Below are 16563 nucleotides of genomic sequence, written 5' to 3'. Positions count from 1 at the left end.
CGCCTTCTGCAAACTGCGTGCGCGCCCCCCAAGAGGGAGGCCCCGTAGCTTTCCTTGGGTGGTCACAGGGGTCCCTGGCCTCAAAGGGGCTGCTTGAGGCGACCCTGGTCTCCTGTGAGCGCTCGCTACACGCAGGATCGCACGGGGTCCTCTCGGGGACCCCGCGGGCCAGGGACCACCCGCGGTCCGCACTCCACGCGTGTTTACAGGCTCACACGCGGATCCCAGAAGCGCACCCAACAGGTCGAGATTTTTGGGAAAACGTGACGGAGGACAACACAGGCACGGCGAGAGGGCGGGGTCCCCGGAGCCCCACAGCCGACAAATGCGTCTTCCACACCCAGAGCCCGGGAGCCCGGGCCGCCCGCGGCGTCTTCCCCGGGCCGCGTCCGTCGTCCCCAGCCCAGCTGCCCGCTGCAGGCCCGAGCAAGGCTCCGCCCTTTCCCGCCCCGAGCCGCGGCGGCAGGCCCCGCCCCGGCGGCAGGCCCCACCCACGAATCCCCGCCCCCGGCGGCAGGCCCCGCCCCGGGCCGCGTCCCTCCGGCTCCCGGGCCTGCCCCCCGTCCCGCCCCGCGCCTGCGGCCCCGCCTCGCCGCCTCTCGCGGAGACCTAGGCCAGGTCCCTACCGCAGCCGCCGCGCCAGCAGGAGGGCGGGAGCAGCGAGGGAGGCGGCGGAGGGGGAGGGGAGAAGGGCGGGCTCCTCACGCCCAGCCCGGCGCTCGCCGTCCGCGTCCGCAGATTCGCCACAAACGGCCCGGCGACCGCGGACCCCCGAGCCCCCGCGGGCTCGGGGCCCAGAAGCTGGACTCAGAGATGGAGGTGCTGGATGAGCCCTGCCACACGTCCAGGAGCGTCCCCCGAGCCGCGCAGCACGGCCGCGGGAGCCTCGGCGGCCCTGCAGCGAGCCGTGGCGAAAGTGCGGCCCGGCTGCGCCGCGGCGCCGCGTTTACCCTGCGCAGACGCCGTCGCCTCCGCCGCTGCCGCTGCCGCTGCCACTGCCTTTGCCGCCACGGTCCCCGCCGCCGCTGTCCCCGCGCTGCCTCCGGGAGCCTCTATTGTTCCGGCCGCGCCGCGTCCCGAGGCCAGGCAACCTACGGACTTGGGAAACGGGCAGCGGCCGGCGGAGTTGAGACGCGGGGGCGCCGGCGGGGCCGGGAGCGGCAGGGGTCAGCGCGTGGGGCGGCCAGGGGGCCGGGGTGGCGAGACCCGAGGTCTGCAGCGTTGGGGTTCGCCCTCCCCGGCCCGCCTTTCCCCGCCGGCCTCCCCGGGAGGGGTCGGAGCCCCGGCGGGCGCCCCCGGCGATGAGCCCGGACTCGAGGTGGCCGGTGAGTGCAGGCCTGGGGCCGGGACGGGAGTGGCCGGCGGCGAGGGGCGTCTGCGGGGCCGCGGCCGCCGGAGGCGCTGACAGCGCGCTCGCCCCCAGCGCGCATCCCGGGCAACAGTGTATCCTTGGGGGCCGCCGGAGCCAATGGCCGGAGGCGAGCCCCGCTGAACTTGTAGCAGTTCCGACAAAGGGGAAGCGCCGCCGCATCCGGGAGAGGCTGCGGGCAGGGCCGGGCCGGGCCTCCGCCCCCCGCTTCCTGCAGCCCCCGCGCCCCGGGGCCGCGCCGGCTCCCCGCGGGGTGTTGCCGGAGCCTGGGCGGCCGCCTGGGACCCGGCTTGTTTGTGCGTGGCAGGCTGGTGTTGGGAGAGCCGGCGGGCCGGAGCAGGAGGGAGCTGGAGTTGAACTTGTGGCTGCACTGCCGTGCTGAGGGGCTGTAGGCAGGGCCGGGGCAGCGCAGAGGAGGGGTGAGCGTTTGTCCGGGAGCTCAGGGCGGCTTTGCCTGCCGGGGCCCTGGCTGGGCGGAGCGGGAGAGAGCGGGCAGTCCCTGGCCAGGCCGGGCGTCCTGGAGCTGGTGCCGTCTGTCCGCCCTCACCCAGGAGGCTGTGTGTGTCGGCGGGACCTGGCGCTCCGTTGAGCTGCGAGCGTGGGCGAATGCAGGGCTCCCACGCGCCCCGCTGCTGCCCTAGACGGGCTGGCCTCCGGTCTCGCTTGCTGCCCGGTCCATCTTCCACTGCAGCGCCAAGGCCGGGGATAAAGCGGTCACTGCTACAGCGCGCTCACTTCTGCCGGCTCCTCGTTCTGGCCGCGAGCGGGAGCGAAACTAGCTTTCATCCCGGCGTGGCGGCTCCAACCCTGGGGGCCTCCTGCAGCTGTCCGCGCAACAGGTTATTCCAAAACCTGAGGCCGGTGCATGCTGGGACCCGGCAGACCGCGCGGGGTCGGCTCTGGCGTCCGCCGTGCAGCGCCCCGTCTCCTGTAGCGGGCCTTGACAGCGGCCAGCGTGGAGGCCGGCGTGGTGGTGAAGGTGGGAGCGGATGCTCTGCAAGTCGGGCCCCCCACGGCAGAGCAGAGAAGCCGTGGCGGAAGTGTCGGGTGGGCTGAGCTGTGCAGTAGGAGCCCGCCACTCGGGGCAGAGGCGTCGCGGGTGACAGGCTGTCCCGTTCAGGGAGTGGCTGCCCCTCGACAAGGCCCTGGACAGGGAACCAGAGCCCCACGGCGGGAGAGCTCCTGGAGTCTGGCCGGAGAGAAGGTGGACAGGGCTGGGGGGCGGCAGGAGGGCGTTAGGACGCTGCCGGACCCCCGCTGCTTGGCGGCCTCCCGTGAGGTCAGCGGAGAGGAGTTGAGACACGGGCAGGGTGACCGTGCACGACCAGGGACGAGGTGGGCCGAGACCGCGGACCCCCTGGGGAGGACGGGGGCTCCCCGCAGGCCTGCGCTGACTGCTGTGTGTGTTCCAGATGTGACAGCATGGGGGTGGACTTCGACGTGAAGACGTTCTGCCACAACTTGCGGGCGACGAAGCCGCCGTACGAGTGCCCCGTGGAGACCTGCCGCAAGGTCTACAAGAGCTACAGCGGCATCGAGTACCACCTGTACCACTATGACCACGACAACCCGCCCCCCCCGCAGCAGACCCCGCTCCGCAGGCACAAGAAGAAGGGGCGCCAGTCTCGCCCCGCCAACAAGCAGTCCCCCAGCCCCTCCGAGGTGTCGCAGTCTCCAGGCCGTGAGGTGATGAGCTACGCGCAGGCGCAGCGCATGGTGGAGGTGGACCTGCACGGGCGCGTGCACCGCATCAGCATCTTCGACAACCTGGACGTGGTGTCCGAGGACGAGGAGGCCCCCGAGGAGGCCCCCGAGAGCGGCAGCAACAAGGAGAACAGCGAGGCCCCGGCCGCCGCGCCCAAGGCCGGCAAGCACAAAAGCAAGGAGAAACGCAAGGACTCCAACCACCACCACCACCACGGCGCGCCCGCCAGCACCACGCCCAAGCTGCCCGAGGTGGTGTACCGGGAGCTGGAGCAGGACACCCCGGACGCCCCGCCCCGGCCCACTTCCTACTACCGGTGAGGCCTCTGGGAAACTGGTCAGGCGAGGCTCGGGCGTGCCTCAGGGGGCGGGGGTCCAGCCCGGAGGAGGAACACTGGCCTGCCAGGACTGGGAGAGCGGTGGGACCCTGCCGATCGGGGCCAGCCCGCACTCGGTGTGGGGCAGCCACTCCTCATTCTGGTCTCCTGACTCTAGAGGAGGTGTGGCTCTCATTCACCAGTCCAGAAAATGCCGGACGTAAGGAAGTTCCCGTGCCGGTGGGTAGCTGGACTGGAGTCAGAGCCGCTCCTGTGGCTCCAGAGCTGTGCCCTGCCGCTCCCTCGCTGTGGGAGAGCGGCCGCAGCGAGAGGGAGAAGGCCAGGGCCCCGCGAGCCGTGTCCGCACTGTGCGGTCAGGGTCAGCAGCACGCGTTCTGTACTGTCCCTCCTGCTTGTTTTCACTTCATGGCTTCTTTGTATCCCATTCCTTCCAAAACTTAGCCAGGGGCTGGGTTCGCACTGGGGTCACAGGCAGCACAGGGGTAAATCCCATCCTTGTGAGGTAGAAGACGAAGGGGCGGGGCCACTGTGGTGAGGAACCTGCAAGGGGACGTCCTCGCGGAAGCGGGGCTCACAGCCTCGGCCTGGAGCCCCCAGAGCAGTCGGGCCGGGCTCTGACGGGTCTGGGGTAAAGGGGTGTGCCGCGGAGATGGTCCGTGTGACGGTACAGGGTAAAGGGGTGTGCCGTGGAGATGGTCCGTGTGACGGTACAGGGTAAAGGGGTGTGCCGCGGAGATGGTCCGTGTGACGGTACAGGGTAGAGGGGTGTGCCGTGGAGATGGTCCGTGTGACGGTACAGGGTAGAGGGGTGTGCCGTGGAGATGGTCCGTGTGACGGTACAGGGTAGAGGGGTGTGCCGCGGAGATGGTCCGTGTGACGGTACAGGGTAGAGGGGTGTGCCGTGGAGATGGTCCGTGTGACGGTACAGGGTAGAGGGGTGTGCCGCGGAGATGGTCCGTGTGACGGTACAGGGGAAAGGGGTGTGCCGCGGAGATGGTCCGTGTGACGGTACAGGGTAGAGGGGTGTGCCGTGAAGAGCGGTCTGTGTGACGGTACAGGGGAAAGGGGTGTGCCGTGAAGAGCGGTCTATGTGACGGTACAGTACATCTCTGTCCTTAAGGCAGACCTGCGGGGACACAGCCGTGTGGCCCAGGGTGAGTCTTCGGTCCCTCCCCACTGGAGTTTTGCCGGTCTCCCTCCCTCCCTGTCTCCCATGGGTGCAGCCGGCTCTGCCTTTCCGCTGTGTCCTCTGCTCTGAGGTGCCGACTGCCATGCCCAGCGCTCACCCCTCGGCGGCCTCCCCTCTCCTGGCTTTCAGCTCTGTCTGCTCTGACGCCAGCCCGCCTGCCCGCCCGGCTCTTTTCTTCAGGAGGCCGCCTCGCAGAGGCCGTCTCCCCGGGACTTGATCTCCCCAGGGAGCAGTTTCGCTCGCTGCGCTGCAGTCATTTGGCAAGTGTGTTGCCTGCCATTTGTTTCCGTCATTAGTGAAACTGCCCGAGTTTTATGAATGACTTACTTTTTTCATAAATTGGACAAGATCTGAGGTCATGTCTCTAATACCATCCCTTTTGCCTGAAAAAAAATTTTTTTGAGATTTACTTGTTTATTTGAAAGGCAGAGTTACAGAGAGGGAGAGAGAGAAGGGGGTCTTCCAACCTCTGGTTCACTCCTCAGGTGGCCGCAGCGGCCAGAGCTGGGCTGCTTCATCCAGGTCTCCCATGTGGGTGCCGCGGCCCAAGCACTTGGGCCATCTACGGCTTTTTCAGGCCCGAGCAGAGAGCTGGATCAGAAGTGGAGCAGACGGGACTTGAACCCGTGCCGCTATGGGATGCCAGTGCCACAGGCGGAGGCTGGCCTGCTGTGCCGCAGCACTGGCCCTGTTAGCATTCTGATGTCTCCTGGAGTGGAGAGGGAGGAGAGGGTGGCGTGCCAGCTGCTGTGTCAGGAGTCGCACCGCTAGCGCTTTCCTTGTCTGCTGCAGCCTGAATTCCGCAGGCCTGTGGGCGTCGGGCACCGTCCCATGACGTCATGCGTGTCGTGGCAGAGAAGAGGGTGAGAAGTGGTGCTAAGAGCTGGCACGAGGGCTGGGGGAGCCAGATGGTTCAGCAGCCCTGAGTCATAGATGCTCAGAGTTGGGGAAGAGGTGGGAGCTCAGCGAGGAGCTGCTTCCTACAGGCACTCAGTTCCCTCCCCCTCCCCCACAGGATGCCTGCAGCGTTTGCGTGGTCCCTTCCTCTGTCCTGTGAGGGGCAGTGTGGGCGGGGCACAGGGAGCTAACTTCATGCTCACTTCATGCTCACGACAGCATCACCACTTCCCAGGTGACGCCCGGACCCCGTGGGCGTGGCTCGCTTCGCACAGGGCTCTGGCTGCCTGGCTGCAGACCCCCATCCCCCTGTGGGGAGCGAGGCTGAGCGACAGGAGCTAGCATGTTTCAAGGGCCTACTGTGTGCCACTTGGTTTAGCCCATCCATTTTTGTAACTCCACTTAATCCTGAAATGGTCTTAGCAGATAGGTGGTATTGGTACCCATTCTGCCCGCAGTAAAACTGAGGTTCAGAGAAGAGCGGTGGTGTTCTGAGGGCCGCTGTGTGGCAGAGGCAGGGTCCAGTCCGGTCATACGGAGCTGAAGCGCCGGCCTTCCCCTCGTTCCCTGTGGTTCCCAGGGCCAGAGTCCAGGCTACCCAGAACATGGCGAGGGTGTGGGGCGCCTGCTGGGTGTGTTCCAGGCCTGCTGGCCTTGGGGGTTCTGCCGGCTCTGTCACCGCCTCCTCCACGGAATGAGGACAGTGAGACCCCTGAGCCTTGGCTGTGGTGCGACTGTGGGGGCTGACAGCTCGGTGCCTGGCTCCTGGTAAATGCTTAGTAGACGGTAGCTGTCCAGGTGGTCGGCCAAGGCTGTCCCCAGCACAGCAGTGCCTGTATGAGGAGCCCTGAGCTGATGCCAGCACCTGCTGAGGGAAGACCCAGCAGCTGCCAGACAGGTCACGTACAGTCTGCCAGTAACATCCAGGACCTGCCTGGCCTGGACTGCACCTTCATCCACGCTCCCACTCGGTCCCAGCCGCCCCGCCCCTTGGCGTCTGGTGGAACCTCTACCCGAGTGGTGTCATGTATCCAGGAGATGAGCTTTGGAGTAGCAGGCCTGGTCCACACCCCACTGCACACTTTGTCACAGATGAGCCCAGGGTGCGTTAACCTCCCCAGGCCTCCTTGAGTAGCTGGGTCAAGGTGAGCGTGGAATGAGACGGCCCCTGGGAAGGCACAAGCACAGAGCAGGTGCAGCCCTCCATAGAGCGAGTCAGAGGGCTCATCTGTGAGGGGGCGTCTCGGCCGTGTGGCGCTGAGCTGCCCGTGTGCACACAGGTACATTGAGAAGTCCGCCGAGGAGCTGGACGAGGAGGTGGAGTACGACATGGACGAGGAGGACTACATCTGGCTGGACATCATGAACGAGCGGCGGAAGACGGAGGGCGTGAGCCCCATCCCGCAGGAGATCTTTGAGTACCTGATGGACCGGCTGGAGAAGGAGTCCTACTTTGAGAGTCACAACAAAGGGGACCCTAATGCCCTGGTGGACGAGGACGCCGTGTGCTGTATCTGCAATGATGGTGAGTGCCAGAACAGCAATGTCATCCTCTTCTGTGACATGTGCAACCTGGCCGTGCACCAGGAGTGCTACGGGGTCCCCTACATCCCCGAGGGCCAGTGGCTGTGCCGGCGCTGCCTGCAGTCACCCTCGCGCGCTGTGGATTGTGCCCTGTGCCCCAATAAGGGTGGTGCCTTCAAGCAGACAGACGACGGGCGCTGGGCCCACGTGGTGTGTGCCCTGTGGATCCCCGAGGTCTGCTTCGCCAACACCGTCTTCCTCGAGCCCATCGACAGCATCGAGCACATCCCGCCGGCCCGCTGGAAGCTCACCTGCTACATCTGCAAGCAGCGGGGCTCGGGGGCGTGCATCCAGTGCCACAAGGCCAACTGCTACACAGCCTTCCACGTGACGTGCGCCCAGCAGGCCGGCCTCTATATGAAGATGGAGCCCGTGCGGGAGACAGGTGCCAACGGTACCTCCTTCAGCGTCCGAAAGACGGCCTACTGCGACATCCACACGCCCCCGGGCTCAGCACGCCGCCTGCCTGCCCTGTCCCACAGCGAGGGTGAGGAAGAAGAGGACGAAGAGGAGGATGAGGGTAAGGGCTGGAGCTCAGAGAAGGTCAAAAAGGCCAAGGCCAAATCCCGGATCAAGATGAAGAAGGCCCGGAAGATCCTGGCGGAGAAACGGGCAGCAGCACCTGTGGTGTCGGTGCCCTGCATACCACCGCACAGGTATGTGGGGAGCAGGCGGCCTGGCAGATGAGGGCAGAAGCCGGCCTCCTGGAGAGGAAGTGACAGCCTAGGAGGAGAAATGGCAGGACCGGGTTACCTTCTTCCTGTCAGGAGCTAGAGTAATAAAGAAAAAAAGTAAAGAAGTTAAACAGAAAGCCACCTAAATTCCAGAAGAGGTTATCTTTAGCAGCTGACCTGCTCCGAACATCGGCAGCAAGAACATCAGCCTGTATCTGCCAGATGTGACAGGTGTCCGAGGGTGCCTTTGGTTTTGATGGTGTCGTTGTTAAGTTAGGAGGAAAGAGGTTGGAATCCGTCAGCCACAGTGGGAAAAAATGGCTGGACCATGACGCTAGGCATGAACGAAATGAAGGGAAGCAGTTGTAGGGTGTGGACTGCTACTCACATGGCCTGGGATCATTAATTAATTTGTGTTTTTTAAAGATTTATTTATTTAAAAGGTGGAGTTACAGAGTGGGGAGAGACAGACAGAGAGCTTCTGTCTGCTGGTTCATTCCCCAGATGGTCACAGTGGCTGGAGCTGGGCTGATCCAAAGCCAGGAGCTGCTTCCGGGTCTGCCACGTGCGCACAGGGGCCCAAGCACTTGGGCCATTTTCCACTTGCTTCCCAGGCCGTTAGCTGGGAGCGGGATTGGAAGTAGAGCAGCCAGGACTTGAACCGGCACTTGTTTGGGATGCTGGCACTGCAGATGGTGGCTTAACCTGATGAGGCGCTGGCCCAAATCATCAGTAATTTACAAGTCTTGTGCCATTTGGTTGATTTGGTACAGGTTTCTCAGTACAGTTGTACTTGATTTTTTTTTTTTAAGATTTATTTTTATTTATTTGAAAGGCAGTGTCAGAAGCAGAGAGAGAGGTCTTCCATCTGCTGGCTCACTCCCCAGATGGCTGCAGTGGCCAGAGCTGGGCCAATACAAAGCCAGGAGCTTCTTCCAGGTCTCCCTTGTGGGAACAGAGGCCCAAGGACTTGGGCCATCTTCTGCTTTCCCAGGCCATAGCAGAGAGCTGGATTGGACACGGAGCAGCCAGGACTCGACCAGCACCATATGGGATGCTAGCACCGCAGGCAGTGGCTTTACCCGCTACGCCGCAGCGCTGGCCCCTGTACTTGATTTTTAAAATCTGCTAAGGCACTTTCTCAGAGAGTGTCCCAGGTGAGATAGGCTGCACTGACTCCAGCAGGCGCCGGGCCAGGCCTCCCTGGCTGCCCTGTGCACAGGGCCGGGAACGTCATTGCCTGTCTGCTGTGAGGCTGTCGATGGCACCGCTCACTCGCCTTTAGCCCGAATCCCAGGCTGTTTTGACAAGAGACACATCCTTCAGGAATTCCCACTGGCCAGAGACTCCTGTTCTGCCTAAAAGAATCAGGGCCCAAGAGGTTGTTCTCTCTGTCCCTTGTTTCTCAGGCTTAGTAAAATCACCAACCGTCTGACCATCCAAAGGAAGAGCCAGTTTATGCAGAGGCTGCACAGCTACTGGACACTGAAGCGGCAGTCACGGAACGGGGTCCCGCTCCTGCGTCGCCTGCAGACACACCTGCAGTCTCAGAGGAACTGTGACCAAGTCGGGGTACCGTGTCCACTGCCCTGGGCTGGGGAACTCGGTCAGGGGGACAGAGGCAAGACGTGCAGCTGTGGCTTCCAGTCGCAGAGGGCATAGGCTGTGTCCTGCTTTACGCTGGCCCTCAGACGCAGCTCGGAGTTTCACAGATCACCAGCTCGATGGGACGGTGCTGTTCCCGTGTGTTCATTCACTCATTCATGCAGCAAACACAAACCAGCCGTTTCCTTTGTACCAGGTCCTAGGGGCATGGAGATGGAGGAGCTACCAATAAATTACTCGTCCTTGCCCCTTCGGTTTGACGTGCCCTTGACCTAAGCTTCCCGGGCTCTCTGCTCCCCTCTGGCCTTTCTGTAGGCTCTCTCACCATCTCCTGATCCCCCTCTTCCCTCAATAGAGAGATTCAGAGGACAAGAACTGGGCCCTCAAAGAACAGCTGAAGTCCTGGCAGCGCCTCCGGCACGACCTGGAGCGAGCTCGGCTGCTGGTGGAGCTGATCCGGAAGCGAGAGAAACTTAAAAGAGAGACGGTGAGTGCTCTCGGGCCAGCCCCGTTGGACCCAGGACAAAACAGAACCGGGAGAAGACAACACTCCGTGTCCTCAGCCAGGAAGCAACAGGGCCGTCGTGTCAGGGCCGCTAATGTGGGCCATGGGAGCAGAATGTCGCAGGCGAGTGAGAGTGGAATCCTCGCTTGAGTGACGCAGGGAGCTGGGAGGGCACAGAAGAGCGAGGCCAGGATCGCTGGGGAGGTGTCATGGGGCTAGGCTCAGGCAGGCGAGTTCCAGAGCCAGGCGGGGGTCTCAGACCTCATGTCGCGGGCCGGGCCTGGCCCTGACGGTGGGGCCGTCTCGCGTGCAGATCAAGGTGCAGCAGGTCGCCATGGAGATGCAGCTGACCCCCTTCCTCATCCTGCTTCGCAAGACCCTGGAGCAGCTGCAGGAGAAGGACACGGGCAGCATCTTCAGCGAGCCGGTCCCTCTGTCCGAGGTAACCGAACTGGACGAAGTAAGAACCCCTTCCCCTCGCCCCGCCTTCTTCCCGTTCCTCCCTGTTGGACCCCGCTGCAGGTCTGGGCCAGGAACTAGGTGGGACCTTGAAGAGGGGCTGGTGGCTCAGGGCGAGAGGACCCAGGGCCACACGGCTCGCCTGGACTCCGTCTCGTCCCTGTTCCACGCAGGGGCCCGGCATGGGGGAGGCAGTCTGCACGCCTTCCCCCGAGGCAGAGACTCGGTCTGCCAAGAATAGTCCCAGGGCGGGCAGGCAGGCACTCGGGGTGCTGAACCCCAGAACAGAGGCTTCAGAGGGCCCGGCCCAAAGCAGCAGCTCTGAAGGCCCAGGTCCTCACTGCAGACCTCCTCTCAGAGGGGCGAGGCAGCAGTCACCTCACCGATTTCACTGCCAGGGAGCTAGAGAATGCAAGCTGGTGTTCCCCGGGCCTCGCCAGGCCTCCGTGAGAGGGTGTGTGTTCACCCCATTCTCCAGGGAAGGAAGGCCCGGAGAGGCTGAGCTTCTCCGGGGTCACACTTGTGGCTGGTACAGTCAGCACTGGAGTCCATGTGTCCTTTCCTCTGTGCTGCACGCCTGCCTCTCAGTGTGGTGGGAGGAGGTGGCTGGATGCATTGGAAGCATTTCTTAGGAGCAGGGTTTGGGGAACCAGGAGCTCACCTCCACTTGGACACGCCCACCCTGCTCTCCCAGGTACCTGACTACCTGGACCACATCAAAAAGCCCATGGATTTTTTCACCATGAAGCAGAACTTGGAGGCTTACCGCTACCTGAACTTTGACGACTTTGAGGAGGACTTCAACCTCATTGTCAGCAACTGCCTCAAGTATAACGCCAAGGACACCATCTTCTACCGTGCTGCAGTGCGGCTCCGTGAGCAAGGTGGCGCCGTGCTCCGCCAGGCCCGGCGCCAGGCAGAAAAAATGGGCATTGACTTTGAGACGGGCATGCATATCCCACACAACCTGGCTGGAGACGAGGCCCCACACCACGCTGAAGATGGTGGGTGATAAGTCACACGCATGTGCAGAGGCCTGTGCCAGGGCTGGAGGGCTTCCCACAAGTCCCCTCCTGTGAGCAGGCAGTGTAGGCAGCACGCAGCCAGGCTGCGCAGTGGCAGGCTCTCCCCAGGAAACCAGACCACGTGAATCGATAGTGCCGGCACCCACTCCCTGGGGCTGCTGTTGTACACCTGCTGCTGCTGAGAGGCAAGGGGGAAGCAGTGGGTCTCTAGCTGCCTGCCCAGGTTCGAGGGGCCTGCGGGCTGCCTCGAGTCTGACCCGCCCCCCGGCCCTGCCTCCCGCAGCAGAGGACGAGCAGCTGGTTCTGCTGGAGAACCAGAAGCACCTGCCCGTGGAGGAGCAGCTGAAGCTGCTGCTGGAGCGGCTGGACGAGGTGAACGCCAGCAAGCAGAGCGTCGGCCGCTCTCGGCGCGCCAAGATGATCAAGAAGGAGATGACGGCGCTGCGGCGGAAGCTCGCGCACCAGCGGGAGACTGGACGGGACGGGCCCGAGCGGCACGGCCCCTCGAGCCGGGGCAGTCTCACACCCCACCCAGCAGCCTGCGACAAGGACGGGCAGACGGACAGTGCCGCAGAGGAGAGCAGCAGCCAGGAGACAGGCAAAGGTCTGAACCCATGGCAAGGCAGACCCCAGAGCTGGGCAGCCGTTGGCTCTAGCGCCGCACACCCTCGGCCCCTGCCACCGCCGGCAGAGGGCCCTCCTGCACAGCTAGCGCACTTTCGCCCTCCTTCCCCCGTCAGGGGCCTCTTAGCTGCCTCTCCGGCTGTTTGTGTACGGTCAGTGCTCCACGCCCGCACATCCTCGGCCCCTCTAGCTGCAGTGATGGTCCTGTCTACCCGGGCGTGGCCCTGGACAGCTGCCCTTCTGCAGGCCCCTCACCAACTCTCCTTCTCTCTCTCTCTGCTCCAGGCCTGGGTCCCAACATGTCCTCAACCCCCGCACATGAGGTGGGCAGGAGAACCTCAGTTCTGTTCTCCAAAAAGAACCCGAAGACAGCTGGACCGCCCAAGAGGCCGGGCCGGCCCCCCAAAAACCGGGAGAGCCAGATGACCCCCAGCCACGGAGGCAGCCCTGTGGGGCCCCCCCAGCTCCCCATCATGGGCTCCCTGCGTCAGCGCAAGCGGGGTAGGAGCCCCCGGCCCAGTTCGAGCTCAGACAGCGACAGTGATAAGTCCACAGAAGACCCCCCAATGGGTGAGCCTCACCATCACCCAGCCCCCCAGAGAGTGAGCAGCACGGCCATTGCTCCCCCCGTAGCCTCAGCCACGAGAGAGCGAGCCGGAAGGGCACGCTAGGCTTCCTTTCCGCCACCCCTCATCCTAGAGTGGGGACTGAGACCCGGAGACCCTGACCGGCCAGGTTCCCATCCGTCACTTCACCTTCTCTCTTCTCAACTTCCTTGGGGATTCCTACCGTTGAGGTCACCTGTGTCCTGAGAGCAGTGACTGCCGAGGGAGGAAGGGGCGGGGCGGGGCTCCAGCCAGCGGTGGTGGACCTGCCGTAGCTAGCTCTGCTGGCCAAGCACAGACAGGGAACCCAAGCTCTGAGTCCCTCTCAGCCCCATGCTACCTCTGATCTACGTCTTCCTTCCTTCCCCTCCCCCCAACCAAGACTTGCCGGCCAACGGCTTCAGTGGTGGGAACCAGCCCGTCAAGAAGAGCTTCCTGGTCTACCGGAACGACTGCAGCCTTCCCCGGAGCAGCTCGGACTCCGAGTCCAGCAGCAGCAGCAGCAGCAGCGCTGCCTCGGACCGGACCAGGTATCCGCCCTCCAGGCCCGGGCTCGCCTCTGGGCTTCCCAGCTGGGAGTGGGGTCACAGCCGACTCGGCCTAGAGCAAGATGGCTCAGACCCACGTTCTCTGCGAGTCAGCGGGCCAGATGAGAGGGTCGGAAGCAGGAGGCGGCATCCTGGGTTAAACCGATGCTTTGACGGCAGCAGTGCCCCTGGCCTGGGTCTGGTCTGCACACCTGTTTTGGCATTTCTAATAAAAACGAATCCAGAGATGCCACATCAGCCTCCAGCCGCTGTGCTCCCTTTTCAGAATCATTGGTTCTCGCAGGTGTTTCCTTCGAGAGAGGGTGTGCGCTGCCCCTCACCACTGGGCAGTACGGCCCCGCCCCTGAGGGCACCAGCCTGGCCCGGGGGTGTTGGAGCCTGGAGTTCTTCCTAAAACCTCTGCTTTCCTAAAGGGGCAGACCCCGGGGACTTGAGGCCCGGACACCTACCGTGCCATTCCCCGTTCTCGTCCGCAGCACAACACCCTCAAAGCAAGGCCGGGGCAAGCCCTCCTTCTCTCGGGGCACGTTCCCAGAAGACAGCAGCGAAGACACCTCAGGCACCGAGAACGAGGCCTACTCCGTGGGCACTGGCCGCGGCGTGGGCCACAGCAGTAAGTACCCCCGCCCGCGGCCAGGGGTGCTGGGGACCCGACGGCCCGGCCTCGTCAGCCCCCCGCCTGCTGATGCACCTCCTCTCTCCCGTGAAGTGGTCAGGAAGAGTCTGGGCCGGAGCGCTGGCTGGCTGTCTGAGGATGAAGACTCCCCTCTGGACGCCCTGGACCTGGTGTGGGCCAAATGCCGGGGGTATCCGTCGTACCCAGCTCTGGTAGGCTTCCAGTCCTAGGACGCAGTCCGTCCTGCTCCCTCGGCCACCAGCCTGCAGGCACGTGCTGCGTATCGGCTGTTCAGAGGCTCCCAGTCGGCCCCTCGGTCTCCCTTTCCTTTCTCTGCCCCTTGGGCTCTGCAGTAGTCAGCGTGGGCAGAAGCCAAGGGTCAGCCTGCAGCCCTGGTCGCATGCAACCTTTCTCTGTCCCCACTTCCCGTGTCCTGTGCGGCGGCAGACTGGACCCACCGGCTCTTCTTGCCCCCTCAGATCATTGACCCAAAGATGCCGCGAGAAGGTGTGTTGCACCGTGGGGTCCCCATTCCTGTGCCCCCACTGGAGGTGCTGAAACTGGGGGAGCAGATGACCCAGGAAGCCCGAGAGCATCTCTACCTCGTCCTCTTCTTTGACAACAAACGAACCTGGTAAGGAAGGAAGGGAGCAGGTGGTGTGCACACGGCACAGATGCAGCCCTGTGCGGCGGGGGCGGGCCGCCAGGACGCCCGGACACTGGCTCTCACGTGGCAGCGGGGGCGGGCCGCCAGGACGCCCGGACACTGGCTCTCACGTGGCAGCGGGAGCGGGATCCAGAACAGGTCTCTGAGCAAGAGGGGCGTGTTGACCTGAGGCTGGGAGGCTGAGTGGGCAGCAGCTGGAAACCACAGGACCATCCGCAACAGTGACGCCCACGGGCCCCCCCCCCCCCCGCCCGGACCCAGACCCAGACCCAGACCCAGACCCAGCAGACCCAGACCCAGACCCAGACCCAGACCCAGCAGACCCAGACCCAGACCCAGCAGACCCAGACCCAGACCCAGCAGACCCAGACCCAGACCCAGACCCAGACCCAGCAGACCCAGACGCAGACCCAGACGCAGACGCAGACCCAGACCCAGACCCAGACCCAGACCCAGACCCAGACGCAGACGCAGACCCAGACCCAGCAGACCCAGACCCAGACCCAGACCCAGCAGACCCAGACGCAGACGCAGACCCAGACCCAGACGCAGACTTGGCCTCCCGCCTCGGCCTCCACAGGGAGACTTCAGGCTCTGGTCCTGCCATTCGTACACATGCAGTTTTGTTCACGGTCAGCGTCAGGAAGCTGTGTCTGGGCCCGGGGCCAGGGTCCCCCTGCTCGTGCGCCTGGTAGCCGGTGCTTACCCCCGACCGTGGGCTCTTGCCCCTTGAGGGAGGGCTGTCTGCTGGGGTCCGGGACCCCAGGACCACCAGGGTGGCCGGAGCGTTAATCCGTGGTGGCGTGAGGAGGGCTGGCTCTGGCTGTCTGCGAGGATTTATGTGACGTGCGCTCTGTCCCATAGGCAGTGGCTGCCCAGGACCAAGCTGGTGCCTCTGGGTGTGAACCAGGACCTGGACAAGGAGAAGATGCTGGAGGGCCGCAAGTCCAACATCCGCAAGTCGGTGCAGATCGCCTACCACCGGGCTCTGCAGCACCGCAGCAAGGTGCAGGGCGAGCAGAGCAGCGAGACCAGCGACAGCGACTGACGCGGCCCCTCCCCCTGCCCGCAGTCCTGGAGGCGCCGGCCTCTGCACTGACTCATTCCTGGTCTTGGGGCCAGTCTCAGGGGAAGCTGGGTAGGGGAGGTCCCTCCTGCCCCGAGTGCAGCTGGACTGTACAGAACACTCCAAGGGCCCAGGGCGGCTCAGCGCCAGCAGAGGGGAGTTCCCACAGGCCAGAGCCCCAGAGACCTCACGGCACTGGAGGGCAGGGTGGTGGGCCGAGGTTAGGACACTGCGTAAGACAGGCCACCCACCACCTCTGCCCGCTCGTGCCCGGAGAATCCGAAACTGCCCAGAGGCCTGAGGCCCCCGCAGGTGTGAGGCGAGTGGGCATCTGCCCAGCCTAGCAGTGGGACTGATGTCTGTCCAGCCCGGAAGAGGGGCACTAGGTGACCCCCTCCCCTGCTGCTGTAAATACTGTAATTATCGGAGAATTTAAATTATTCTCATTTGTAACTGCGTTTCCGGGTCGCGCCAGAGTCATTTGGTACTAAAAACGCCTGGGGCCTGTCCCCGCTCCCCTCTTTCCCATAGATTTCTCCCCTCCTTTCAAACTGGTTTGTATTTATTTCAAAGGAAGAAAATATATTGATTCTTAGAAAATATCGGTTTAGGATGCTTTGTTCTTCTTCCTGCCTGGGCCAGGGAAGAGGGGTTCCCAGGGGAGGTTCTGGCCCGCGAACGGGACCGGTGCGGGCCAGGAGACCGGGCCAGGAGCAGGGAAGACCTGAGCCCCAAGGGGCAGGCCCTGTGCTCGGCGCCCCGCAGACACCGCGGGTGGGTGAAGCCGTGCTGCGGGTGTCAGGCTCCAAGTCCTTGGCCGGCAGTGGCCAGGCGCCTCCGTGTCCCGCCTGCGGCGCGGGACGGGCAGGGGTGTGGCGGTCGGCTCTCCATCCCCCCGCCCCGCCGTCGGCGTTGTCTGCGGTGAAGCGGGGGAGCCTCGGGGCGGGGGGACGCGAGGATGACGCTGCGGCCGAGTCGGCTAGACCCCGGTCGCCGGCAGGACGCGGGGATGCCCGGGGGGCCCAGAGCAGCCGCGTGCGGGCCGCTTCCCGGCGGGGAGGGGTCGCGGGGGCGGCCCGAGGGAGCCC

General features: G+C 64.3%; 1 protein-coding gene across 7 annotated transcripts; it reads left to right on the top strand.

The window, feature by feature from the left end:
• Nucleotides 1–736: 736 nt before the first annotated feature.
• Nucleotides 737–16075, top strand: BRPF1 (bromodomain and PHD finger containing 1). 7 transcript variants are annotated; one of them, XM_070051174.1, is made up of 14 exons: nt 738–1325; nt 2782–3390; nt 6778–7737; nt 9165–9327; nt 9716–9847; nt 10179–10325; nt 11019–11328; nt 11633–11953; nt 12259–12543; nt 12961–13108; nt 13540–13739; nt 13836–13954; nt 14222–14376; nt 15274–16075. In XM_070051174.1, the coding sequence occupies exons 2-14, from the start codon at nt 2792–2794 to the stop codon at nt 15455–15457; spliced, it is 3723 nt and encodes a 1240-aa protein (XP_069907275.1). In that variant the 5' UTR covers nt 738–1325; nt 2782–2791; the 3' UTR covers nt 15458–16075. The 7 variants fall into 7 exon arrangements, with proteins under 7 accessions (XP_069907278.1, XP_069907275.1, XP_069907273.1 ...); XM_051829622.2 differs by having other exon boundaries at nt 742–1325; nt 13603–13739; XM_070051175.1 differs by having other exon boundaries at nt 744–1325; nt 10179–10307; nt 13603–13739.
• Nucleotides 16076–16563: the final 488 nt, after the last annotated feature.

This window comes from Oryctolagus cuniculus, chromosome 10 (assembly GCF_964237555.1).
Source record: "Oryctolagus cuniculus chromosome 10, mOryCun1.1, whole genome shotgun sequence".
In the NCBI taxonomy this organism is placed as follows: domain Eukaryota; kingdom Metazoa; phylum Chordata; class Mammalia; order Lagomorpha; family Leporidae; genus Oryctolagus; species Oryctolagus cuniculus.
The sequence above is the reverse complement of the archived record's forward strand: the minus strand, read 5'-3'. Positions and strand labels throughout refer to the sequence as shown.